Here is a 27,982-nt window from a genome sequence, read left to right on the forward strand (position 1 = left end):
CCCGCGGCCCCGCCGCGCCAGAGCGGGCGCCGCCCGCGCCCCGCCATGTCGTGCGTGCACTACAAGTTCTCCTCCAAGCTCAACTATGACACGGTCACCTTCGACGGGCTGCACATCTCCCTGAGCGACCTCAAGCGCCAGATCATGGGCCGGGAGAAGCTGAAGGCGGCCGACTGCGACCTGCAGATCACCAACGCGCAGACCAAAGAAGGTGCGTGGGGTTCGGGGGCAGCGGTGATGGAGCGGTGGCTGCTGTGGGCTCGGAGCTGTTCCTTTGTAGCTGCTGCTCTCGCAGCACCGTCCGAGCTGTTCTGCGTGCGGAGGTGCTGCAAAAGTTTGGGTTTTCTGGAGTTGTGGGTAAAATGGGAGCGGTGGGGGGCAGGATGTGTGACCATAACAAACCTGCCTGCTTTCTTTGAAATCTGGCAGAGAAATGTGAAGGTTATCACAAGGAGTATAGCGCATGGCTAATTTCAACGAGGGAAGAAAAGTGTGTTTGATGACTGAACTTTGTCGTCAATTTCTCTTGGCCCCCTTCATTGGAAAGTGCTTTGCTGCTTTTTTTACCCGCCTTTCATTGAAAGCAAGTGCCCCTTGCAGTAATTGCTTACAAGCAACAATTTGTATCGAGTGTATCACTGAGTTACAATTTCTGCAGACCCTTAAAGCCTCTCTCACAATCAGCGTTCTGTGTAGTAAAATTACTCTGGGGAATTGGTGTTAATGTAAGTTTTCCAAACAAAAGACGCCGTAGTTTGGATACTGCTGAGCATCATTTCATCATTCTTGTCTAATGTTGTTTTGATTTTTTTTTTCTTCCTGGCACGTAGTGCTTGCTCCATCAGGGCAGTCCTGAAGTTTTATGGCAGAACATTTACAGTGAATATATGTAAGAAATACATGTTTACAGTGAATATATGTTCTTTGGGAAGTCATAAATTCTCTTAAATCTAATAAATAGTGCTTGATTCTGTGGTGTGAATATGGGTTTGTGTTTCTATGATGCTTCGGTTAGGTAATCTGCCATCCTGATAAGTTTGAATGTGATTAAAGACTTTGGAGTGTGACTTTTCAGAAATAAAAAGAATTGTTTTTTCATTCCTGCAACGTTAAACCTTTTTCTTTCCCCACCCTGTGGTTCTGTGTCTCAGCAGTTTTTTCTTTTGAAAGTTGTAAGAGAAAAAAGATGCAGGTAAATATACCCCATGAAGTATTACTGCAGCATCCATGGTACCAGATTGACCAGGGAGTTACTTTGTTTTCACATGTAACCAGAGTCCAGGGAAGGAAAGGAGTTTGCCTCGCTAGAAGCTGCTGTTGCCTCAAGGTGAAGTTAAAAAAGGATGGTCCTGAGTCTGCTCGGCAGGTTGTGTTGCACTTTAACCTCTAAAAAATGAGTATCAAATTTTAAATATATAACTATGTAAAATACATAATTTAAAATTCTATATTAGTGATACACATGCTTATTGAAGCTTTCCTAAGGGTGTTTTCCATGTGAAAAGGCAAAAATCTCTCTGTGGTTTGCAGAGCATAGCTAGAGAATGTATTTCCAAATTCTGTGTCTGTCAGATCTTTGGTTCATATGCAGAAATGTGAATCTCAGTTTTTATTAATCAGATGTAAATGCTTAAATTAACCTGCAGAAATTCAAATAACAACTAGACCGGGATATTCTACCTAAGTGGGATGTTAGGAATTCTTATGTGTGGACATAGGTATTGGGTTTTTTAACTTTGTCTATTCGGGAGTCCTGAGTAAATGTTAAAATGATCTTTGGAAAGAACAAAGTGAGCCATGATTGGTCCAAGATCCTGGAAGCTTTTACAGTTCTGGGTCTGTTACTTTTCCTAATGGAAAGCTAGTAATAGGAGAACTGCTGATATATGCCAAAAGTACACAGGATTTTAAATATCAGTGGGAAAAAAGGATCTGATGGACTGTGTAAGATTCTGGGAATGCAAAATGGGTGGGTGGGACCTGTTTTATGTAGGGGGTTCCTATTCCATACCTGCTATCAAGGCATGTTCTTTAAAGCCTGTGCTCGAGATTGGTGCTTTTAAACTTGCCTCCATTTCATTGGATCTGGATTATTTTACTTGTCCTCTATGACAGGTGTTCCTAGAATATTGTGGAAGAGCTGTGAGCTCCACAGCTGAGGCCTCTTGAGTGCTCTTTCCTGTGCTGTGACATTCTGAAACAGAGCAATTAGAAAATGTGCCATACTTACAGGGCAAAATGCAAAGAAAATAAACCCCGAAGTTTGCTCTGAGCTGCTGTGGGACGGCTGAATGGTTTTGGGGCAGAGCAGTGCCCAGCAGTTCAGCCCCAGGCTGACACCACAGCAGAGCCCAGAGAGCCCTAAAGCAGGGCAGGTGGTGTAATGCGATTAATGATTGGGAGTTGGGTGGATTTGATGGACTCATCCCTTCAGAGCAGGGCAGGGGCTCTCGTGGGGCCAGAGCTGTGCAAACAGGGCCGTGGAGATTCCCTGGGCTGTGTGACCTCCTGAGCCAGCTTGTTCCAGATCAGGGATTCCTGTTCTGGGGGAAGCAGAAAATCCAGCACGAGTGGCCCCGGCTGTTTCTCTGCAAGTTTCAAGGCTGCTTTCGTAGCCAGCTACAGCAGTGGCTTGTCCCAAAGTGAGCAAGTGGTGGTGATGAGAACAGAGTTAAATCCTGTCTGGGGAGAAAATGTGTCCCAGGGAATTCCCTGTGTTCTGGTGGGGCTGCCTGGCATGTTGGCAGGCATTGCAGCTCTTACCTGCACATCCTTTCCCCAGCAGCTGCTTAGCACGGCTTTTCCCTGTCCTGGCACACCTCGGCTTGCTTTCCCAGGACTCCTGGTGTGTTCTGTACTCCACCTGAGTGAAAAACCTCTCCGAGTGCTCACAGCTGTTTGGGCAGTGCTGGCAGATAAAACCGTGAATGAAAGCAGGCCAGAAAATAACATGGGAACTTTTGTCAGTAACTTGTTTCTAGCATACAAAAACACAAATTATTAATACTAGCAGAAATTCTTATAATAGATAAATTAAAAAGTGGGGATTTTAAATTGCTCGTTCAGTATGAAGCAGCATAAACTTGCCAGCAAATCTGAGCTCCTTGCACCTAGCTGTAAGAAGTCTGTGGACACTAATGCAGTAGTTGATGTCAGATTTCTGTGTCAGTGTGAGGCAGCAGTCAGCTGACTAACTAGTTTGCCACCATTCACGCCTTGAAATACTTAATCTGAATTATTAATACTTAATCTTTCAAGCTACATTATTTTCTTGTAGGATTAACAGCAAGTTTTAGACTGTTGTGTCTCTTCTGCTCTAAGCTTTAATATCCAGATATTTCTTTGTTTTTACAGTAATTTTGTGTTAGTTGGGTACTTATAATCACAGCTCAGATTGAGAAATTCCAGTAGCCACTTCCGGCCATCACTGGTGGTAAAACAAGTTTGAGCTATATGGGAATGGGAGTGAACAATGCTGCTGCCTCCAGCTTGGAGTGTTTCTGTTGGAGCTCTGCTTGGACACGTGTGAGCAGGAGCTGTGTGGAGTTGGCCTCACTGCTCACCTTGAGGTGCGGAGTCATGGAGAGACAGGGGCAGGCACAAGTAGAAACAGCTGCTCTGGGCTTCTAGAACTGCAGCTGGCACGATCTTCCAGGTGTTTGTCTCAGCCTCAGCACTGCTTGAGCTCCTTCTCCATCAGAAAGTCCCGCTGTGGCCTCTTTGACAGGTGGCTGTGTGAGGAGCAGAGCTCCAGGGCTTGTGTCAGGATGTGGCTTCTGTAAGAGCTGCTGTTTCTGTCACTGCTAGTCCTTTCACCCACAGTTTTAAACTGCTCTGCAGTCCAGAGGAGTCTCGCTGTTCAGTTCCCCGGGGGGGCGATCAGGAATTAGTTTCAGCTAAATGATTTCTCAGTTTTCTGAAGAAATGTTCTGTTAGCTGGAAATAGAAGTAAAACTTTAATTTCATGGTTGAAGTGATGTCTTCTGCTAGGTATGTTTTGGTCTAAGGGAGGTTCCTGCCTGTAGGAATAATATACTGAAAAATTGAGCATAAATTGTGAGATACTCGTATTTTGTGTGTGATCACTGAGCAAACTCATCCTGACAAAGCTTGACTAGATACATAACAGTACTAGGTTTCAGACCAGTGCTTTGATTCAGTCTGCAGAGGTAAGGGATTGGAATAACTGACACTGCAGGCACATCACAGGGAAGGACTTCTCATGGTGCTTGACAATATTTAGTCATATACAGCCTGTGTAAGTTCCATATAAAAACCATTCTTATGAAGAGGGCTTTGCATTTTAAGTTTATTCAAAGTGTCTGAGAATTGGATTTTTCTTTGGGCCTTATGTAAAAGGTCAGGGGGCTTTTCTTCTTTTCAGACAACCAGCACAGTACAGGCCCAGGCAGAGCAGGGATGGCTCCAGGCACATGCTGTTTTCCAAAGGCTTTTCAAGACTTCAGAAGTCATTTTGTTTGAGTCTCTCTTCTCTACAGAGAGTGAGTGGAAAGAACTTGTGTCCCTCTGGTTAATTCAGACTGAATGGTGAGCTTAAGGGAGGAGGTACCACTTTAGTTTGAGCCCCTTCTGTCCTGCTTGTGAAAGCAGCTCACAAACCCCCAAGTGTTTGTGCTCCAGACTCCAGCGCTGTCGGTTTCAGTTGCATTTCTCTGTCAGGCCCTGAGCAGCTGCCCAGCCTGCTTGGGGACGGTGCAGCTCCAAGCACAGAGCTGGTGCCTCTGCTGGTCTGTCAGGCCTGAGCAGGGCAGCAGAGGGGAGTCAGGGGTACTTAACAAGCTGAAAGCATGTTAAGAGTGCTGCAGAGTTTCCCTGCTTTAGCTGATGCCTGGTTTGTTCAGGACAAGTACTCACAGACTTTACAATCTGTTTTATGCAAGTGAGGCTCAGCTTTGGTTTGTTTTGCTCCAGAGATCTCTTGGTTTCGTAGCCAAACAGAAGCAAAACCAGCTTAAAACAGATCAGGGAAAAACCTCATGAATTATCAGACTCTGCTTTAGTGTCATTTGAAACCATTTTGCTCCTGGCATTCAAACTAACTTTAAAAACTGAAAATTATTTTGCTGCTTGTGCTTGATAATCAAACCTGAAGATTCCTTGACAGGTGCTGCTGGTGTGTTGAGAGGATGAAAGCTTGATGTTATGTATAAAATTTTGCTTTTAGATCTGTAACGGGATTCTCGAAAGTGCTCTGTAATTACCTATTAAGTGCTTACAAATTGACTAATGTTTTTTCTGTATTGATATTGTTTCCAGAATACACCGATGATAGTGCTCTGATTCCCAAGAACTCATCGGTGATTGTGAGGAGAATCCCCATTGGAGGAGTTAAAGCTACCAGCAAAACATACGTTATGTAAGTACTGCAAACATTCTCTTGTTTGGGAGGGGGCAGTGTGCCCACCGTGTTATTGACAGCACTTGCAGAGGCACTGGGCTTGTAACTTGCTTGTTAAAACTGCTGCTGGTGTTTGTAGTTCATGGGGTAGCTTTCAAAGTGTCTGTCCCAAAGGAGACTTAGATTTTGGTGTTCAGACACCAGCAGTGGTAACTTTGGAGATGATTCTATTGAGCTTGGTTTGGAGTTTATTTTTCTGAGATTCAAATTTTCTGAAATTCCTGTTTCCTCTACATGGGGAGATTCCTTATAATATGTGTCTGCCTTTTTAACAAAGGCAGGTATACATTCATGAACTTAGCATTCGTTCATGTCTCAAAAGAGTTTGATTCTGGGTGTTGGACTGTCACCTGCATTTGGGGGAGGTGGGGCAGGATATGACAGGTATTTTTCTGCCTCAGACATGGGGGGGTTCTATAGTAGTCATAGAGGAAAGACCAAGGGTTGCCAGCTGGTGAACCATGCAAACAAGGAGTTTCATTCCTAAGTGACTCCTGTGTGTTTCCTAAACACACAGTATCTGTTTGAGGCAAGAGATAAAGAACCATACCCTAAAGGGTACTGGCTTTTGTGCAAGTACCATGAAATAAACAGTTAATCCTGTCCAAAGTCAAATCTCTGAAGTAGTTTAGCACATTACCAAATGTACTGGGTACCTTTCTGAGTCCGTCTGTACCCGAGCTGGGATCTGTGCTCCATGTTTTAGTTCTGTATTTCTGAGGTTTACACCTGATTCTCTGTCCTCAGAATTGATTAAAATCACAGAGACTCAAATGCAATCCTGACTTCAGGATTATGGCTGCATTGATGTTTTCATACAGTCCAGATCCTTAAAGCCATGCCTCTTCACCACCAGCAGGAGATATTATTAGCTTGTGGTTTTGCTATGTCTTTCTAATGTTGGTTCTCAGGAAAGTACCCTAAGGAGTTACAGTGTGTCTTGAACAAACAATACAGCAGCATCCTGGTACCCATGAACCATTTGCAAGCAAAGTCCCGGAATGGATGTGGCTCTGCATGTAACCTTGGGGCATGTTACTGCAGGAGTGGGTGCAGTGCTTCCCAGCTCTCCCTCGGGATTCTGCCCCCCAGCTTTGTGCCTGTAAACACAGCCTTGCTTTGGGGCTCGTTTCACTGAGTGCTGTCCTGCCAGTGCACCTTGCCTGGTGCTGTAAAGCCCTCCAGAGAATCAAAGCTGGCAGCAAAGATTCTGTCACTACTGGTGTTGAGGATCAGCAAAGAACAGCACTGCTGTGGTAGAGTTGAAAATTAACCAGGCAGATGAGCCTTCGTTCCCCAGCTGGAAACACTGCAGAAACCACTGGCAGGGTGGTTAATGTTTGGGGATGGGGAATGTCTGCTGGGATGGTGAGAGGCCTTCAGAAAGGCACTGCTCACCTTGCAGTAAATGGCTGGAGCAACTATTGTGTGGTAATCCAAAGTATTTCCTCACCTCCTCACCTTCAGGAGGTGTAATTGGGAGCCTGGGGGTGTTCAGCAGTGGCAGGAAGCTGAGCCTCTCCATTGGCATGTAAATTCCCCAGCAGCCTTTGCATTGCTTCTGCTCATGGGACTCTTTGGATGATGCGTGGATTGTTTGTTAGCTCTCTCTGTGGCTGCATGTATGGTTCATGATGAGGAGCATGCAGGTCCACACCACCGAGTATGTGGAATCTCAACAAGTTTTCAAATGTAATACATATTTCCTAAAATATTGTAACTTATTCAAGATTCTCTTATAGCAAATTCTGGCAATTAAGACCTTTTTTTTTGTCACAGGACTCCTAAATCGCACAAAATCCTAGAAACTACTTTCAGGTGACATTTCTACTACTACTTTTAGTCAATATAGCATATGTAACATGTTTAATATTTTGGCACTTTGATGGCTAAATATAGTAGATCTCTGAACACAGTGCTTGGGCTTCCACAAAGCAACACTGTTCTAGCACTGTTCAGTGCTGCTGACACTGTTCTGTTGCCCCTTTGTCACGTGGCTGTGTTTTTCACTTGAGCAAACTTGCACTTGTAGATTATCACTGTTCTTCACAGAAACTGAAGCCCTGTAGCTGGTACCTGTGTGCCTTTCCAGGGATGTACATGTTGGCCAAAGCTGCCCCACGCTTTGGTGATTGATTATTTGAGAACACAGAACTCTAGTACAGACTTCACATGGATTTGATACTTGGAGAGCAGAGACAAAATGTCTCATGACTTCCTCTTGCACTGTTGTGTTCTAGATCTGTAAGTCTTGAGTAATTTGTGGCAATGTAGAAATGTGATTTTGGGGTGTTTTTCAGTTGCACCAAATGTACCAAGAGAGAACAGTTTATGTTACAAATAAATGTCTATGTTCGCTAGAGTATTGGAGCATAATGTGATGTTCAGGTTCTGGAATCTTTGTGTCGGGTACAAATGATTTGTTTTAAATTCTGATCACCTTTATTTCTTCTTCTAGAAGTCGAAGTGAGCCAGTGAGTGGGACATCAAAAGCAGTATGTAAAAACACAATCTCACACTTTTTTCCCTACACACTGCACTTAGTTCTAAACAATGCAGCCTTTTATTAATTTGCCAAACGTTAACTTAATATATTTTCCAGTAAAACCTAGTGTATGTTGTAAATACTTTGTATTTGATTCAGCATAGTAAAAACTGGGTAATGCCATCATTTGCAGAGTTCTAATGTGAATATTGGTATTTGTGCCTAGTAATGCATTGTATTTCATATTGAATATGCCAGAATCTCTCCTGTATGACTCTGTGTTGTACAGATAATGTATGATCGTTTCCAGATCCTGTAGGCTCGAGGTTTGCACACTGAACATGGTGCCATGTTCCACATCTGTCTGTCTATAGCTAGTGATATGTATGTTTGTATAGGTTGTTGTGTGCTTTTTGTTTCTTGCAATAAAAACTGTTTGGAGTGTATTTTTTGCCATTTTCACATTGTATCACTTAGCTTTTGTTTTTAAATACCTTTTTTTTGCCTAATGGTTTTTGAAAATGTTATCAAAAACCACTGAGAAATCATTATTGTGAAACTTGGTGCTGTTCCTTACTTTTGACTTGGGGGTTCAAACAAATACCAAACCCAGCATATCCCAGATGTTTTCAGGACAGTTCTGTGCAGCTAAATGATTCCTTCTTATGTCCTTAAATATTTGGGTATTTGTTCCTGAAACTGTGTAATTGAAGTGATATTGTTTGGGCCCTCCTGAGTACAGAAATGTCTTTAATAGCCTGACGTGAATTTCAATATCGCTGCTACACAGAGTGGTATTCTAAAGTTCTGCATTTGATTCTTTCCCCTTTATCTGATAAAGCAGTTTAGTTCAGCAGTTTGCCTGCAAATGACAATATGTAACACAAATTTTGGCACCAAGTTAGAGCCTGGGGCATTTGGGAGTGAAATCCCTGTCACTTTTCTTAACTTCTGCCTGCAGCACATTTTTGGGTCTGGGTGACTCCAGGGCTGGCTGCTGCTGTAATTCCCAAAGGTTAAGCCTTTCTTTAGTATACCACCACTTGGAATTCACATTTGAAAGGGGGGCAGCATTTTCCTTCAGGTTTGCAAACCCTTGTACTGCTGCTAACGTATAATCCCACACGGAAACCCGTGCCTGGTGATGGGCTAGATCTTAATGTGCCACTTGGGTCAGTACTGTGTGCAACTGTGCCTTTCCAATAGTCCTTAGATAATCAAAGTACTATTTGGTGGGGTTTATTTTTTATCTTTATTTTAAGTATAACTGCTTCTCCTTCACTAGACTGGTGTGAGGCATTACACTAACCCTGGATCATTGGATCTGATCACTTGATCCGCTATTAGGATAACTTAATCTAGAAATTCCTGAACTCTGGGGCTGTGTTCTGGGAAGAATGCAGCCTCTGGTTCCCATGGAAACAATCAACTTCAAATTGCAAACTTACTTTGTGTAGGTCTAAAACCACTAAATGTAACATCCATAATTCTGTTGCTGATTGATTGCAATTCCTTTTGGAGCTGAATGCCTCTCATTGTGAGTTGGAGTTAGTTGCACTGGCCCAGTGACCCTAGCAGTTAATGTAATGCGTTTATGTAAACCACGTTTATAGTATTTGATCTAATTCAGATGGGTTTTTATTTCTTGAAAACAGTTCTTTTTCTTTTTGTTTACTAGCATGTGTATAAACACAAACCACATGTTCATAAATAAAGTTAACATTCTTTTAGCCTCGTGTGTTCCCTGGCATGTCTGTATTACATCTTACCATAAGCTAACGTAGATGTGTCAAAAAGAAAAAAGGAGAAATCCCAGAGTGGGAGGGAAAACAGTGTGAGTGAGACCTAACAGCAGGAAAGGAAAAGCAAAGCCATTCCCTGGTGTGCTCTGACTGTCCCTGGTCTGGGAGGGTGGAAGCCTTGAATCCCTCTGTACAGGCCCTCTCTCACTGGAAAAGCCCTGCAGCCTCAACAGCTTCTGGGCCTAGGAACACAAAGAGTTTATTCTTAATGTTAATTCAGGTCTTGGTGTGGGGAGATTGTTTGCCCTTTTTTTTTTTTTTTAATTTTTAAACACAAATATTTCTGCATGTATTTCAGAGCAGAAGCTGGGTCTTGTGCAGTTGGAGTAAATCACTAGGAATCTTGTCAGTTATTGATGGAGGGTAAAGCTGCAAAGTTAAAATCAGTTTTCTTTTTTTAATGGATGCACAAAAGCTTCTTCTTTTGAGTACTTGTTCATTGTCATGCTGCTGTGCCAGCTGCCATGCCAGCCTTGGCCAGCCATCCCAGGGCGTGCAGCCTTTCTGCCGCAGGGTCGGTGTCAGTGCCTGGGAGAGGCTGCGCACGGGCTGAGCTGTGCTCGTGGGGTCAGCACCAGGGGCACACCTGGAGCCTCCCTGGCTGGCCTTGTGTGTAGCCAGGCTTGGCTTTGGGGACAGCCCTGGCGTGTCGGTGTAGCACTCCAGCAGTGAGATCAGCCTCTTCCTCCTCTTTGCTGTCCTCTTGCCCACTTGGCTTGCTCTTAGTTTCTGTTCGGTCTGCCGCACGACATGCGAGTTAAAACATCAGCTGTTGAGTTTAGGGTTTGGGGGTTACTTTTTCTGGGTTGTGTTTTGTTTTTTTTTTAACAATACTTCTGCAGTGTTATCTTAGGGTTGCCTGCAAATTCATTGAGATGTTGTTTCTACTTGACCGTTTTGAGGGACTGCCAGGAAATAGTTCAGTAGAAATCTAAAAGGAAAAAAATTGGAAAAAATATAAGATGATTGAAGGATGGCCATGGGCAAATGCACTGATGAGTACATTAACTGTCTGTTTGCTGCTTCTGGTAACTGTCCAATATCATCTCCTTTAAGAAATTAGACTGTTGCCTGCAGGCTGTATAATAGCAGCTTCCTGAAAAAACAGAATAATTAATAGTTTATTAACTGTTTGTGTTTCAGTTCCTGGTCAGACCATTTAATGCTAAAGCTTTCCTAATTTCTTGTTTGTTTCTGAAAAAACACAAAATTATAGCTGTGCTTGCCCTGAGAGAACACTGGTCTGCTTTTTCATGTGTAAAAGAGTGGCATATGGAGGATGAAGCTTCAAAATGCTTGTGCAGACCTCCTTTTGAACAGAACTAGGTACAAAGCATTCTGGAAGGAAGGAAGGAGAGATGAATCTTGTGGTACAACTTGCAGTGGAATGAAGGTCTTTTTGTCTCGATCTCTGTGTTCCTCTTCAAAGGAAGAAGGCTTTAGTCTCAAAGCCTCAAGAGCTCTTTAGTCAGTAATGCAGGGATACTGTGTGTACTTTGCTGAAAACACAGAACAGGAACAACTTAGTGGTGTGAGGAATCATCTTGTGCATGGAAGTACCTTTTCCCAGTCTGCTAAAACTGTTCCCTCAAATTCTCTACTACATTAGGTAGCAAAGGACAAAGCCTTTTTTAAGGAAAGGTTTTAATCTCTTTGCTGACCCGTTTAGTGACTTCTTGGAGAGCCGTTCAGTTCACATTGTGAACTTTTATTCTATGTTTTTGAGCAGGTTAGATGTAGTAAACAGTGATTCAGGTATCTTTCTGGTACTGTTGTGCTAGCTCAAGTGCTGCTCGTGGCACGATAAAATTCAATGTACTGCAGAAGGAACTAGATCGAGTTAACCTTTTTACTTTGGCAAAATGCTTTTCAGCACTAGTTGTCTGGCTTCCAGCCTGAGGATGTCATTCCTGAGAGCTGTTCCATAGGCAGCTGGGAGGAGAAAAATGGGGACAAAAATTCCAGGCTTGTGCTCTGAATCCATGTCTTTTTCATCAGGAGTATGCTTTGCAATTTCCTTTGTTCATTTAGTACTGGGCTGCTATTAAAGATCAGGTTTGGTCTGATTGCCAGGAATCATCTAAATTCTCATTGATTTGGGTGGTAGGGCCTATGGTCTAGTAACATACAAGAAATCAGTTTTTACATTTTTATAGTCTACTCTGTCATTACAAACACCTTTATTTAAATTATTTAAGCAGTTGGCTTTTCTCCAGAAGTGACAGGTTGTGGCTGCTGTTCTAGATTGGTTTATTTGGGTACTGACAGGAGGGGCAGAGTGTGTTTTGGGGCTGCTGGGGATGGCCTTCATTCTGACAGGCAGCTCTGGGTTCACAAAATCATCACTGTGTGCATATAGAAATGATGAGACATTCACTCATTCATTTGCAAACTACACTAATACTGTGTTACCTGGAGTGATACTTCTTCCTCAACTAAACTTAAATATTTTTTAAAATCCTTTTTAGCTGAAATTTGACAACTTCCCATTACTATTTTGAAAGAGGTCCCTCTCTGAGATATTCTGAGCAATAAGTAGATCTCCAGTGGGGTTGGTTATTTTAATTTCTTCTCATAAGCACATAGATACTCTTAAGCCATCATAGGTTTGGACTTTGTTTTGAGTAAATACAAATTACACTGGGTTGGGATTTCCTTTGGGTGACACTCAGGGGAATGTACTGCAGGCATTCAGATTATAGTAGAGGTTAACTGTTGTTGTGTTTTGACTGTAGAACTTGAATATGTGTTTAATTTTTTGTGAACAGATTGATGACTCTTCTGCATCTATTTCTCTGGCCCAGCTTACTAAGGTATATATATATATTCTTGTCAAATACTTAAAAAGTGTTTGCTTCCTATTTTTAAATTGATACTGTGACCTACTGGTGAATAACTGTTGTAATTGAAAGCCCCCTTTAATTTTTATTAACTTAAAGTATTTATTTTAACTTTAAAATGTGTGTATATTTTGATACTATCCTGTAAAGAGTAGTTCCCAGTTTGGGAAGATAGAAGGGGAGTACCTTATCAGCCTCAGCATAATGTTGCAGTATTACTCATCCTCAAGACACAAAGAAGAAGCTCTTCAGAAGCTGTTTTACCGTTTTTCATACGTTTCATTAATTTTGCGTTGGAAACTAACCCAGTTTGTACAGAAGAATTTAATTGGCTGTAAGTTACGGACATTCCAGGGGGGTGTGACCACCACAAGAGAAGCGGTTCTGTACCATGGACAATTGCATGGCTATTTTTGAATCCCTAGTCATAGTTACAGACCCATTCTCTGAATGCTGCACAATTCCATAAATTGTGGGATCTATACAGTGGACAACCCGATCTAATTTGTTTGAACGCAGACTGTGTAAATTGTGTAAATGTACCTCATTGTTTATAGGAATATACCAATGTGTATGTGTGGCATCTGAGCAGCTGTGACCTTTTGAAACTGTTGTAATGCCATGTTTTGCTCGGGAACTGCTTGCATTTTTGCTCACCAATGTGTAATTTGTCTGGGAAAGCACTAGTGACTGCACTGTGTGGACAGCCGAGTGCTCAACCACCAGTCCCTAAAGCTACAGCCCGTAGAGTAGGCAGGGCCTGAGGCAGAGCAGCTAGTTCTTTGTCAGCAAGATAAAGGCTGGAGTTCATTTCTGATAAAAAGAAATCTCCTCCCACTGGTAACTTTTCCCCTCTTCGCTGCAGAAATTAAATTGTTTACATTTGGCCAAAAAAAACCCCATTATATATAAATATCTCTAGTTTGGAAGGTAGCCACCCAACGAATTGGTTCCCATTAGTGCTGTCCCTAAATGTGTCCTCGGGTCTGTAACCTCATGTGAAGTTTTACTCTAAAGTGTGCAAAGCTGTCCAAGGGGTGGGGGTACACATTTAAGCTTTTGAGGAGTTTGAAGTAGTTCAGAAATGGCAGGAAGATGACACCAAGTGGCTCAGCACTGTTACTCCCTCTAATGGCTCTAGTGCAGCCCGGCTCAGCACGGAGGCAATGTGTTAACAGTTCTCTGGTGATTATTACTATGTATGAAATGCCATATTTGAATTTTGGTCTATTCCTACTAATGTTTTGTGGCTTTTGGATGTGTTTTGTAAACCGTTTGGGTTCAAACAAATTAGTCAAGTATTATCTGTAAAGCTTTCTGTAACTGTTAATGGAAATGATTTCATAGTTGGCGATCCGGATTCTGTTACTGTGGAGAAACTGTGTATATGAAACAACCATTTAATAAAATGTTGAAACTAGTTGGTTGCTTTTGTGAATGAATGCATACAAAACCAAACCATGAGTGCTTGAGCTGAGTGATAGGTGCTTGAAGGCCCAAGTCATTTACAGTCACTCCCTTAGACCCTGCTTGTATCTGGACTAGTGTGTAATAAAAGCATTTGAACAAATATGACTTAAAAATCAGCTGACTTCAGTAATTTGAAGGTCTAGTTGTACAGAAGGTTTATATTACAATTTGTGTGTTAAAAGGACATAGTCAACTGGAAAAAAACTAAGATAGTCTTCACTCTAGTTAAGTCACAGGAAGAAATTAGGAGGGGGAACATGCACTTTGCACTGTCTGCAGCTCCTGCTGGGCAAATCTCTGCTGTAAAGAATTTTGCCTCGCTGAGAGTTTGTAAAATCCTTTAGTCCTTTTAATACTTGTATGTCTGAAGCTGAGTTTCAGCAAACAAACCTAACTGCTCCACCTCTGTAGTTCTGTGTCCTTTTAATACTACAAAATGTAAATAATGCTGCTTGTATCCATCTTCCTTGTCCAGTGGAGAGCTTCTCCTGAATATAGTCTGGAGCTTAAAAATCAGCATTAAAAATACTGGATTTTGCTGTTTATCTACACATAGCTTCAGTCATCTGAAGGAAATTGGATTGGTTACACAAGTCTTGCTGTAAGGTACAAACAGAGCCTAAGGTTTGAGTGCCCAAGAGTGCTCTTTTCTAGTAGGTTCTCAGGCACATAAACATCATGTCATGGCATAAGGACTCCCCAGACCATCTTCAGCACAAATCTGTTTGGTATAAGCAGCTGCTCTCATGCAAGCTCAGTTAGTGTAGTGCTGCTCTTTACAGGATTGGATGAGTGGTGTTGTCTTGGGCTGTGTGGGCTTAAATGTGTTTCTAATGTGTGTGTCAAATAATTACCTGTTGCACAGACTGCCAATCTGGCTGAAGCCAATGCTTCCGAGGAGGATAAAATAAAAGCTATGATGACACAGTCTGGCCATGAATATGATCCAGTCAAGTAAGTGTTGCTAACATGGAACTCGTTCTTTGAAGTTGATGTAAAAATTGTAGAACTGGTTTGTTTTAAATAAGAGAGACACATGAATCTCTTTTCCTTTTTTTCCCCAAAAACTTGCAGTTACATGAAGAAACCCGTGGGGCCACCTCCACCCTCCTACACCTGTTTTCGCTGTGGCAAACCTGGGCACTACATAAAGAACTGTCCAACAAATGGGGTAAGACTTGGGGGCCTTGGGGGGTGCTCAGTCTTTAATTTTTATCTGGAGAGTTACATAACAAACGTGAATACTCACAGTAAGAATTGTGTATTTTGGTGTGAAGTACAGAGGTTACATGGCAGTGTTGCAAAACCCTTTGGATTTAAGAAAAACCTGGAATTGTAAAATTTTCGTTAGGTCAGAGGCACTAAATATTCCCATAGATCTTTTCTGTGAATCCCTCTGCTAGAAATATCTCAAAACAAGTTTCTCCAAGCCCTGAGTCCAGCTCCCTCTGAATTGCCCTTTGGAGGAGGAGCCAGTTTGAGGGATTTCACCCTTAAGGAATCTGTAGTTTAGCCAAAGAATGTCAATGAGTTCAAAACATTGTTCCAGCCTCTGGAACACCCTGGCTGCATTCATTTAGGGAAAAGAGTATTTTAGTCCCTTACACTAGGTAAGAGGAGAGGGTTAAAGGTTTTTGTGCTTAAAATAGTCACTGAAATCTCATTTTCTGTGTGGTTCTTGAGATACGTCTGCCTTTTTTAACAGGACAAAAATTTCGAGTCTGTTCCCAGAATTAAAAAAAGCACAGGAATTCCAAGAAGTTTTATGATGGAGGTGAAGGACCCCAACACAAAGGGTGCCATGCTGACCAACACTGGGAAATATGCAATTCCAACCATAGATGCGTAAGTATGGAATTGGTTGGACTGATCCCAGAGGGGAATGGGAGAAACCAGGCAGAGATGCACGAGTGGCGGTGCAGCCACATTGGCCAGCACCTGGACATGTGGGGAGGAAGCATTGGCACTAGATTTCAGCTTTAAAGTCCATGCTGCTACCTAACAACAAAGAGGGAGGTCCTTACACCCCTGGGAGCTGGTTAAACATGGGGTGTGCTGAGACTATTTCTGCAGAACATTCCAGCAGCATTTGTAATTAGGGTTATTCTCTCTGGGAACTCCTTTTGATTCTAGTTTGTCTTTCAAAGGTTTCATGTAAAACGTAATAAAGCAGCTGTTGGACTGTGACTCCCTCCCTCAGATGTGAAGCAGGCTTAATTTTTCCTCTTGCTATAAACTAGGAAAACACTTGTGTGTGCTGAGCACAGTGGCTGTTCTAAAATATTCTTGGTAGCCCTTCTGGTTTTCTCACCTGGATGTCCTTTTTTGGAAGCTGTAACACAGACTTCTTTCACTTGGAAAATGTCATTACTGGGATACCAGCTTTATCCTGAGCCTCCAATTTACATTTAGCCTCTGGCAAAGGAGATTCATGTCACCTGATATAAGCTGTCAAATGTTTTTCTAGTCTGAACTGATTTCTTAGCTGATCCACTGAACTGGATAGCTCTGCAGGAGAATTCCTCCCTCCCTCTTCTTATGTTAGGGCTATAGAAAAGCAGCTCAAACTAAACAGCTGTATTTAGGAAGGCCTGTGGAGAGGGAGAAGAATACCACATATTGTCTTTTTTTGATAAAATTCAAAGCTTGGAAGAGTTTTCCCTTTAACTTCTTTCTTTTGCTTTCCCCACTCTACTTCCAGGGAAGCTTATGCTATAGGAAAGAAGGAGAAGCCTCCCTTCCTACCTGAGGAGCCATCCTCCTCCTCAGAAGAAGATGATCCTATTCCAGATGAGCTGTTGTGTCTCATTTGTAAGGATATAATGACAGATGCGGTTGTTATTCCCTGCTGTGGAAACAGTTACTGTGATGAATGTAAGTGTTACTGCCAAATTTGTTAATTCCAGACATCAAATTTGATCTTCTGAGAGCAGAAATAGGAGATAAGGAAATTGCTGTGTTAGTTCTGTTGAATACTTCAGCATGTCGTGAGCAGGGAAAGACTCTTCTTGTGTAGATGGTGAAAAAAAGGCAGAAAGCCTTTTTCCTTCCTTAGGTTTCTAGTTAAATCCTCTTTACCTGCAGAGGGAAGAGGATGAGGGGAGTGCATATTAGTGCAGGTGGTTACAGTATTAGATATAGAATGCATTTATTTTGGGCACTTACTGCAGACTACAAAGAACTGATATTGAGGCATTTTGTCCACATGCTTCCCTTGAGCTGGTTAAAACCTTCAGAAATCAAACCTCTTGGTTTTCTGAAATGTGCTTTATTCATTAACATGGAATGACTTTTTGCTGTACTAGAGTGGAAAAAAGACTAATTGAGCTGTCACATGCCAGTCTGCTCTGCATCTTTACATATTACCGCAATGAAATATTGACCCTCTGATGTATGCTAGAAATTGTTGTAGAATTTCAGAGTGGTTTGAGTTGGCCTTCCACTAGCCCAGCTTGCTCCAAGTCCCATCCAAACTAGTCTTGAACACTTCCAGGGATGCTACATCTTCTCTGGGCAACCTGTTCCTCTGCCAGTTTTTCCCACTATAGAACGTGCACAGCTCCATGCTTGCGGTTTAAGACCATATTTCCCATTAATCATATGCTTGTTTTTGTAATTAATGAGAACGAAAAAAGTTTACTTAGTTTGGCTATAAACTACTTAAATATTCTAATTATTCCCAGGTATTAGAACAGCACTGCTGGAGTCCGAGGAACACACATGCCCTACCTGCCATCAGACAGATGTTTCTCCTGATGCTTTAATCGCCAACAAGTTTCTGCGCCAGGTAATGTGGTGACTTTAGCCTGAACTCTTTGTTAGAAAAATCTATTTGTAAAGAGTTGAAATGGGTGAAAATATTAATTTAGATCTCCTTAAGCAAGGCTGAACTCAACAAAACTAACTTTACTTTTCAAATACATGATCTGTTTTTACAGAAGCCTACTGCTCATTAGAGACAATCTGGCAAATTCAGGATACACTTGTCTTTAATGGGATGTCCTGTTTCAAATTGGGTGTTAACAGCAAAGTACTTTTAATGCAGAGACTCTGAGGTACCAGTCATTGATACCAGAGTTTCATAGGATGTGTTCATAGCTGTTTGTTAGTTGGTTTAGGATTAATAGCACTTACAGGAACACACAGTGATTTTCCTGTAGAAATGCTTTTGTTCATATTCATATTTCTACTGAAGTTTATTATCACCTTCTCAAACATGTTTCCCTACCCCTAGGCTGTCAACAACTTCAAGAATGAAACCGGTTACACAAAAAGGCTCCGTAAGATTCAGCAGCAGCAGCAGCAGCAGCAGCAGCTGCCGCCGCCCCCGCCGCCCCCGCCGCCGCCGCTGATGCGGCAGACGATCACGCGCACCCTGCAGCCGCTGATGCGGCCGGCCATGGCCCGGCAGCAGGACCCGCTCATGATCCCGCTGGCCTCGCTGGCCTCCCGCTCCGCCCTCTCCTCCCTGGGCCCCGGGCCGTCCATGGCAGCTGGGCTGCCGGTCAATCCGTCTTCTGTGGTTGTCTCTGATCTCCCTCCGGCAGTGTCCCTCTCTCTCCGTGGGGAAAAGCCAGATGGACCTTTTCGGTAAGGAGATCTGGAGATCAACAGCAATATAAAAGAAATCAAAATGCTCAGGTTAGATTTTTCTTGAGCTTTGCAGCCAGCACCCTGTGTATCATTAGTGAAAGCTGCAGGTCACTGTGGAACTTGTGGTTCTGTTTTTACTTGGAATGAGGACACTTCAGTAAGCAGAGCATGCAAGAATTTTCTTGGCAGTATTTCTGTTAGGTTCCCTTACCAGTCATTCAGTGCAAGTTTGCCCTGAAGAAGGGACTGGTTTTGATTTGAAGTGGCCAGCCATTCATAGAGTACCCATTTATTTCCATTAGACCTTAGTGTCTCATTATTTTCTCTTTATTACTGAGGAAATAATATTTTCATGTAAAAATCTGTTACGAGTGTTTAGGGTTACATCCTTTAATCCTGCTCCTTTAATCCTGCTGCCTTGGATGCACAGAACCAGTGTGTGCAGAGGGCTGCCAGGCTCAGCTGTGCCATCAGTACAAGGATCACGATGCAAAGGAGCACAGAAACATTTTCTAATGGAATTTCAGTTCTTGCATCTTCCAAAGCTGAGGTTCAGTGCACAAGTTATATGGATTCTCATCCTTTCAAGTGCTGCTTAATCAAATATTTTTCCAGAGAGCTTCCTCACTAAATGCCAACATCCAAACAGACTCCTCAGCAGTGCTTCCTCTGGAGCCTGCCAACTTCACAGGTGTAAATCTGGTGAAGATTATTTTAAAATATGTTTTTTATTTATTGAAATCAGCCTTTTCTCACCTTGGACTTTATATTTAAAAATATGTCTTATATTTCAATTCAAAGCAGTGTTTCAATAATAAAAATGTTTTGTTTTTGTAGTGATGCCGATGCTGTTTTGCCTCCTGCTCTGATGACTGCTGCTGAGCTTTCCAAATCTTCCCCTTTGTCAATCAGCAGTTTGTTGGAAGAGAAGGTAGATTTTATTTCATCACATACAATGATTCTTATGTTCTAGTAGAGCTTGTTTGGTGACTGTTTGCATTTATTCCCAAGGGCTATCAGGTTCCTGTACTGAGACAGCCAGCGATACCAAGTCTTCTGGGCCCTCAAGGACAATCAATACCTACAACTGGTAAGAAACTAGAACTTAGAATTTTGTCCAAAAAGTTGTCTTCACATAAACTTACTGGGATTTTTTTTCCTGTCCCTGCTGCAAAAGGTCATCCAATGAGAGCTGGTGCACTTCGCAGGCCAGGCTGGGAGCTGTAAGTATTCAACAGAAATTGAATGTATTACTAGTTGTAACCGGTTGTAAATTAATCTGTAACACATCACTTAGACAACAGCTGATTTATAATGAAATAATAGTTGTGGAGAATTCAAGTGGTAATTAATTTTCAAGTGGCTTCATTTAAATTAACTTTAACAAAGGGGACCTGTGCTTACAGTAAGATTATTGAAAAATAAAACTCCAGCACATAATTGAAAAGAAGATTCTGACTAATGAACACTTTTTGGGAAGCCTAAATTACATATAAAAATTAAATGTAATTAAAAGATCAAATGGAAAAGCACCCTTTTGATTGCTGACGGAATAGGGCTGAAGAAATTGATTTCCCAGTAGAAATCACCCTCCAACATTCTTTCTTTAACAACTTAGTTGATACTGATTGAGCAAATTATTGAAAAATTAGAGGCTGTTATTTTTATGACAGTTTTGTATTTCTGCAGTTTAGTCATCTCAAAGTGCCAAGCTCCTTTTTCTCATTAGAGAGAGGAGCCTGTTTATCTGTTATCACAGCGTCAAATTAGTCCTTCATTCGTTAGAGATTTGTTACAGTCAGGCTGTAAGGGTCATTGTTTTTATAAAGTCTGAAAGATATATCAAAACAAAATCCAGCATCCGTCCCCCAGATTATCTAAAATCTCAAATCCAGTAAACAAGAAAAAAACAATTCAGGGACAAGAACATGCCAATGCATCGTGAGGCAGGAGCTCAGGAAGCAAATGTAGGAGAGGTTAGGAGAGCTGTGAGAGGTGAGTTAATTCCTGCGCAGTGCTCGGAAGCCCGGGAGTGCAGAGCTCAAGGTGTGTCCAGGAGGGGCAGAGGAGCAGTGGGTGCTTGGCTCATGGGAGATGGGGGTCTCATGGCAGCCTCGCCCGCAGTCCCAAAGCTGAGTGTAAGGAGAGAAGGCTGAGGGAGCTGCTGGGGCGAGGATGTGCAAGGCAAGTACGAGGCTCCAGGACTGAGTGTAGTCTCGAGAGAACAGAAAGCCGGAGACCAGTGAGAACCAGGAGTGCTCCCGCCGTGCTGCCGCTTCGCTTTCCTCTGTACGCTCAGGGCAGGCTGTGACAAACAGTGACACGTGTTTTTGGGTTTCTTTAAAGTTCAAATCGAGGACGCCCGCACAGTGACCGTGCCCAAAGGACTCAGGCCCCATCACTGCCAGCATCAGCACCAGTCTTTGTGCCTGTGCCTCCACCTCCCTTGTATCCTCCACCACCCCATGCTCTTCCTCTTCCTCCGGGGGTACCACCACCACAGTTTCCTCCTCAGTTTCCACCTGGGCAGCCTCCATCCGCTGGGTACACTGTCCCCCCTCCCGGATATCCCCCAGCTCCTGCAAACATGTCATCAGCTTGGGTCCCAACAGCAGTGCCAGCGGCTCATTCAAACACCATCCCAACGACACAAGCACCTCCTCTCTCTAGGGAGGAGTTTTACAGAGAGCAACGGAGGCTTAAAGAGGAGTAAGTATTTGGCTCACTAACGTTGCCTTGTTTTCATGTCTGTATCGGGGGAGCGTATTGGACTGCAGTTACGCTAAAGTGCATCTGACCTAGCAAAAGTGACATAGCGTTTCTTCCAATATACTTTTTCATCGCAGATGGTAAATATGCAAAGCTAAACCAAGACAAATGTAATTCTAGAACTTTTCCTAAAACTTGTAGGAACTGTTTTTGCTTAAATAGGATGTTCACCTTTTGCATTGCATGCAGTAAACATTTTCTCATATTGGCCATGTTTTGTTTCTTGATGTCTTTTGTAATAAAGGTCAAACTATAATTGTAATAAAGGTCAAACTTATTTTAACAGGGAAAAGAAAAAGTCCAAACTTGATGAGTTTACAAATGATTTTGCTAAGGAATTGATGGAATATAAAAAGATTCAAAAGGAGCGTAGGCGTTCGTTTTCCAGGTAACTGCTTTACATGTCCGTAATGGAGAAGCAGATTGTCTAGAGGAATCAGGAGGAGTTCCACTCCACCTCCCTGTCGTTAGATGGATTGGATGATTGAGGGATGAGCAGTGACAGGAGTGTCATATGCAAGTTATTGGCTCCAGTGTGGCAGAGATTGCAGGTGACTGAATTAGCGTTGGGCAGCAGGCACTGAGGAGCGCTAAGCATCTGTCTTGCTAAGGTATCTCTGCAGTGGTATCCTTCACTGCCTGACAGCCCTGAGGAGGCCAGGAACAGAATAGCTGTAAGGGCTTTATTTTCAGCGTCTCGCTATTCTGATTGTAACTGAGCAGTCCAGGCAGTTTGGAGGAGATGGGTGAGAGAAATCGTCCTCATTTCTGCTTTTGTCCATCTCATGTGGATACATGAGATGTTTGAACCTGGACTGCAGACTGGGGACTTTCACTTGTTGGGTGACATTGTTAAATTTTTCTTGGGAATTAAAAGCTGAGACTTATTTGTAAGGAAATCTGAAAATGGTGAGGGACTTGGAGAGGAGGAATGATGCTAATGAACATATGAATCATGTGAAATGATTCATTAAAAAACAGAAGAAAACCTGAGGGTAGCTGCTGTTTTCTGTCCCCAGAAATCCCTTGGGCAGGAGTAGTTGTTAGCAGTGCTGTCAGGAGCTTTCCCAGAGTCATGGCACTGGGGCATGTGACTAGAGACTGAGGGTAGAAGCTTTTAGATGGGATTTTTCTTGCAATGCAGTCACTTGCCTTGGTTATTGCTGGAGGGATGTGCAGGATGTTTTTGGGACACCTCCCTGGCAGTGTGGATTCCACAGGCTTGTCTCTAGGTCCTTTGCAGTATTGGGATTGTGCATCCTGTCCAAATTCCCAAAAAAGGGTGCAGTTAATAGACCAAGCTGGTGTTTTAACATTGGGTTTTGCTGTCTTCAGGCTACGTGGTGTTTTCTGGGTGTGATTCTGCACTGTAGCCACTCAGATTTGCTCTTTTTTCATCTTACTGCAACAAAAATGATTTGCACTGCATGTGGTTGCCGAGTAGTGACAAATGTGCGTGTTCCCATACCAGTAGAGGCCAGTGTAACCACCTGAAATCTGTCCGTAGCTCTGGTAGCTCATGTGATAGAGTGAGTGGAAGTAGACTGACCCTTCTGTGTGTTCTGACACTAACAAAGCAGCAGCTGTTCTGTCTTGTGAGCAGAAACTTTTACGTGTTATCAAGTTCTTCAATTCGCAGTAGCTTTATGTCAGCAGCTGAAAGAAGCTTTGACATAAGCATGTGGAGAGGAAAGAAAAAATAAATGTGGGAGGAAAAGATTTGCGGAGAAAGACCGTTTGGAATTAACTTCATCTGGTTTTTTTTGTTGTGTTTTTTTAAGGTCCAAGTCTCCCTATAGTGCTTCATCTTACTCTAGAAGCTCATACACCTACTCCAAGTCACGCTCAGGTTCGTCGCGCTCCCGCTCCTACTCGCGCTCCTTCAGCCGCTCCCACTCGCGCTCCTACTCGCGGTCGCCGCCCTACCAGAGACGAGGCAAAGGGAAGAGTCGGAACTACCGCTCCCGCTCGCGCTCGCACGGCTACCACCGCTCGCGCTCCCGCTCGCCCCCGTACCGGCGCTACCACTCCCGCTCCAGGTCTCCGGTGTTCCGGGGCCAGTCCCCCAGCAAACGGACGGTCCCGCAGGGCGAGGCCGAGCGCGAGTACTTCAACCGCTACCGAGAGGTGCCCCCGTACGACATGAAGGCCTACTACGGCCGCTCGGTGGACTTCAGAGACCCCTTTGAGAAGGAGAGGTACAGAGAGTGGGAGAGGAACTACAGAGAGTGGTACGAGAAGTTTTACAAGGGCTATGCTGTGGGCGCTCAGCCACGGCCTCCGGTGAGCAGAGAGAACTTCTCTCCAGAACGGTTTGGCCCACCTGGGACCAGACGAGAGAATTCACCGTATGCTCGGGGACGGAGGGAGGAGTATCCTGCTGGGCAGAGCCACAGGAATCGTAATGTAGCTGGAAACTACCCCGAAAAGCCTGGGAGAGAGAGCCATGGCATCAAAGATCCTACAAAATCAAAAGAGAAGGAGGTGGAAAATCCACTGGGAGATGGAAAAGGCAATAAACATAAAAAACACCGGAAGAGAAGAAAAGGGGATGAGAATGAAGGATTTCCCAACGTTGAGCTGTTAGAAGGGGCAAGAAAACCAAGAGAGCCAGTTCCAGCAGAAGATGCTAAAACAGAGTCTCTATTCATGCTGCCAAGCAGGGATGATGCCACCCCTGTAAGGGATGAGCCCATGGAAGCGGATTCCATTGCTTTCAAACCAGTGTCTGAAAAGGAGAAAAAAGAGAAGGATAAGCCAAAAGCAAAGGTTGAGAAAACAAAGCGGAAAGTAGAAGTGGCGGCTGCTCCAAAGAAAGACAGCGTAGCAAAGCCAGCTAAAGCTTCCCAGGAAAAGGTGGACCCCGATCGCGAAAAATCTCCTCGAACGGAACCTCCTGTGAAAAAAGTCAAAGAAGAGCTGCCAAAAACAGACAGTGTTAAAACCTCTTCCTCTCAGAAAGATGAGAAGGCTCTTGGTACACCACGGAAGGCTCATCCCAAAGTGACAAAGGACCACCCAGAAGCCAGACCAGCCAAGGAGGAGAAGGCAAAGAAAGAACACCCTAAAGAGGCCAAGGCAGAGAAGCCCTCCAGCAAGGAGGAGAAGTCAAAGAAACCTGCTGAGAAAAGCAAACTTTCTGATGCCAAACTTGAGAAAAGGAAAAGAAAAGCAGAGGAAAAGGCCGATAAAGAACATGAGGCCACTTCTGCAAAGGCCTATAAACCTGAAAGTGCAGAATTGAAAACATCACCCAAGGGGAAGGCTGAGCCCGAGGGGGAGAAAGGAGAGCGGACCCCGGAAAAGGATAAAGCTGCTTTTCTTAACAACCCGTCCAAAAAGATTAAACTTAACCGAGAAACTGGAAAAAAGATTGTGAGTGGAGAAAACGTGCCACCTGGAAAAGAAGCTGTGGAGAAACCTGAGCCCAGCAGCAGCAAAGTTAAAGTGGAAAAGACAAAGGGAAAAGCAAGGAGGAAAGTGACAGCAGCTGATGGCTCTAGCTCAACTCTTGTGGATTACACCAGGTACCCCAGGCAGTTCTTGTTCTTTTCCTTTTCTTTTTTTCCTCCTCCCCTCCTCCAATTGTTTATGGTGCTTAAGGAGAGGAACAGCTAAATTTGTGCTAAACAAGGGAATAATCCATGATCTTCCTTATGAGACTGTACTTGGGTCAAACTCAGCTGTTAAGGAAAACGAGCAGTTTGTACTGCACAGGAAGCTGGTGTAGGGTTCATTTGCTGGTGATGCAAACTCAAAACATTTAAGACATTAGTTGAAGACTTAAGATAGTGTCTTGGTAATCTAAAAAGCTTTTAAAATGTCCATTTTTCTAAGGAAGAACTGGGGCGTAAGGATAAAACTTTGCCTGTCTGTACCTCTCCATAATTGCTTGCTTTCATGTTGAAAGAAGAATGGATATCTAATTTATCTGCCATTGGGAGAAATAGGACATGAAGGAATTACCAGATCAGACAGTCCCCAATCTGATAATCTTGTGTCTTTCTTAATTAAATGTATAGTAGCAAGATACTAAATTAATTGATTGCTCATAATCTCAGCCAGTGAACTCAGCCTTTCTCTTGTCTGTTCCCTTAATTGAACATCCTTAAGGAAAATGCTGAGAATTTAGAATTGAAACACAAGCCAGTTTATAAAATGTTCCCAGAGCTGGCTGTGTGTGCATCCCATTACTAATGTCCGTGTTTTTCCTCCCAGCACGAGTTCCACTGGGGGAAGCCCTGTCAGGAAGCCTGAGGAGAAGCCAGACACCAAACGAACTGTCATTAAGACCCTGGAGGAGTATAACAACGACATAACAGCCCCTGCTGAGGATGTCATTATCATGATCCAGGTCCCTCAGTCCAAGTGGGATAAAGATGACTTTGAGTCTGAAGAGGAAGACATCAAATCCACCACCCAGGTGCCCCCAGCTGTAGGAAAACCAACCAGTGTTATCAAACCTGTGAGTGCAAAGGCACCAAACCCCCTCAAACACACTGAAAAGGAGACAGAGCCTCTGGAGAAAATACAGAAGGCTGCAAAAGAGACAAGTTATGAGAGCACCCAACACGATGCCAAGAGTTCAAAAAGTTCCTTGTCAAGTGAAAAAGGTAAAACCAAAGACCGGGATCATTCTTTGTCAGACAAGGACAGTTCTGAGAAGAGGAAGAGCAGTGTTCAGCCAGAAAAAGAGCACTCAGAACGCACAGTTGAACAAGGAAATGGAAAAACTCTATCTCAGTCTTCTAAAGATGGCAGATCTTCAGAGAAGCATGACAGTGGCCGTAGCTCCGCCACGAAGGACTTCACTCCCAACCGGGACAAGAAGTCTGACCATGATGGCAGCAGGGAGCATTCGAGTTCCAAGCGCAGAGATGAGAAGAGTGAATCGGGACGGAGGAAAGACTCCCCATCCCGGATCAGAGACTCCGCAGCAGCGCAGAAGAGCAAACCGAGAGAGGAGCGCGCGGAGCCGCCCAAGAAGGGCCCTGCGGAGGCCAAGCGGAGCAGCTACAGCCCCCCGCGGGAGCGCAAGCCCGCCGAGCACAAGGCCGTGCACGAGCCCAAGCGCCCCGCGGAGGAACACAAACCCCCGGACAAAAACCCGGGCAAGGAGAAGGAGAAAGAGAAGGAGAAAGAGAAGGAAAAAGAGAAGCACGTCCCAGAAGTCAAGAGCAATAAGGAGAAGGAGCCAGGTGGGAATAAGCCACCGGTGAAACAGGACTCGCCAGAAGTTAAAGCGGAGAAGGAGAACGTGGCGGGTCAGAGCGACAAAGGCGCGGCGAAGCCCAAGCCGCCCGTGAGCAGCGCCGCGCGCCTCTCGTCCGACCTCACCCGCGAGACCGACGAGGCCGCCTTCGTGCCGGACTACAACGAGAGCGACAGCGAGAGCAACGTGTCTGCAAAGGACGAGGAGGCTGCGGGGAAAACACCCAAGGAGGCCAAGGAAAAGGCTGCGGATAAGGCGAAAGAGGAGGCGGCGGCCCCGGCTCCCGCCGAGCAGCCAGAGGTGGGCAGGAGCCAGAGCCAGAGCAGCCCCAGCGTCAGCCGCAGCCGCAGCCACAGCCCCTCCGAGAGCCAGACACGCAGCCACAGCAGCAGTGCCAGCTCAGGGGAGAGTCAGGACAGCAAGAAAAAGAAAAAGAAGAAAGAGAAGAAGAAGCACAAGAAGCACAAGAAACATAAGAAGCATAAGAAACACATGGGAAATGAAACAGAATTGGAAAAGAGCCAAAAACACAAACACAAGAAGAAAAAATCGAAGAAGAGCAAAGATAAAGAGAAAGACGACCAAAAAGTGAAATCTGTCACGACATAAACCGACAGATAGTGAAAAAATGACTTAATTACTAAGTCATCTGTATGATCTTTGTTAAAATGTAAACGACTTCAAGCGTTGTAAATAATGACATGAAAGACCCTGTGCTGCACTTAAAATATTGCTGCTTGATTATTTGATTTTTACATCAGAGCTTTATAAAAGTGAACATTTTGTACAGAATTGTGAGTTGTGACCATGTAACATGAAAGGTTTTGCTGGGGCATCTTCTTTTTAACCACCGTTAATTATTTTGGGTGGAGTTTACTGTACTGTGAAGATTTTCACATTTGGGTTTTTTTTAATTGCCTGGCAGAAGCAGCTGGTACCAGTTACCAAATACCAGCGGATAAAATGCAGAATACATTACAGCCCTGTTATGTCACTTTTTGATTACAATAAAAAAAGTTTTCAATAAATGACCCAATGTGAGATTTCCAGTGGGAGTTGCACATGAGCAGGGAGCATCCCAAGCCTTCCCATTCCTGGAAGTGTCCAAGGCCAGGTTGATCCTGGCCTGGAGCAGCCTGGTGTAACGGAAGTTGTCCCTGCCTGTGGCAGAGAGGTGGGACTGGGTGGGCGTTATGGTCCCTCAACCCAAACCATTCCAGGATTCTAACAGTAGTGCCAGAGGAAAAGTTGGGTGGGAACTATTGTGTGGGAAAAACAACTTACAGGGGGGTTTAATTTTGGAAAAACTAGCAGGACCTTCCCTGGTGGAGGGTGAGGAGGGGCTGGGGATGGTGTGTGCTGCTCTGTGTGCCAAGGAGTAGGGGTTTGTAG

General features: G+C 43.8%; 1 protein-coding gene across 2 annotated transcripts; it reads left to right on the top strand.

Annotated features, from left to right (window-relative positions):
• Positions 1–27,609, top strand: RBBP6 (RB binding protein 6, ubiquitin ligase). Of its 2 annotated transcripts, XM_054271258.1 has the most exons (18): positions 1–211; positions 5,278–5,377; positions 7,199–7,237; positions 7,878–7,914; positions 12,475–12,519; positions 14,882–14,970; positions 15,091–15,187; positions 15,722–15,861; positions 16,718–16,890; positions 17,700–17,803; positions 18,251–18,606; positions 19,447–19,540; positions 19,621–19,699; positions 19,787–19,832; positions 20,956–21,318; positions 21,665–21,766; positions 23,160–24,905; positions 25,597–27,609. In XM_054271258.1, the coding sequence occupies exons 1-18, from the start codon at positions 46–48 to the stop codon at positions 27,197–27,199; spliced, it is 5,379 nt and encodes a 1,792-aa protein (XP_054127233.1). In that variant the 5' UTR covers positions 1–45; the 3' UTR covers positions 27,200–27,609. The 2 variants fall into 2 exon arrangements, with proteins under 2 accessions (XP_054127233.1, XP_054127234.1); XM_054271259.1 differs by lacking the exon at positions 7,199–7,237.
• The last annotated feature ends 373 nt before the right edge of the window (positions 27,610–27,982 follow it).

Source organism: Melozone crissalis, unplaced genomic scaffold, assembly GCF_028551555.1.
Source record: "Melozone crissalis strain CALT ecotype California unplaced genomic scaffold, PUWL_Pcris_2 ptg000012l_1, whole genome shotgun sequence".
NCBI classification, from domain to species: domain Eukaryota; kingdom Metazoa; phylum Chordata; class Aves; order Passeriformes; family Passerellidae; genus Melozone; species Melozone crissalis.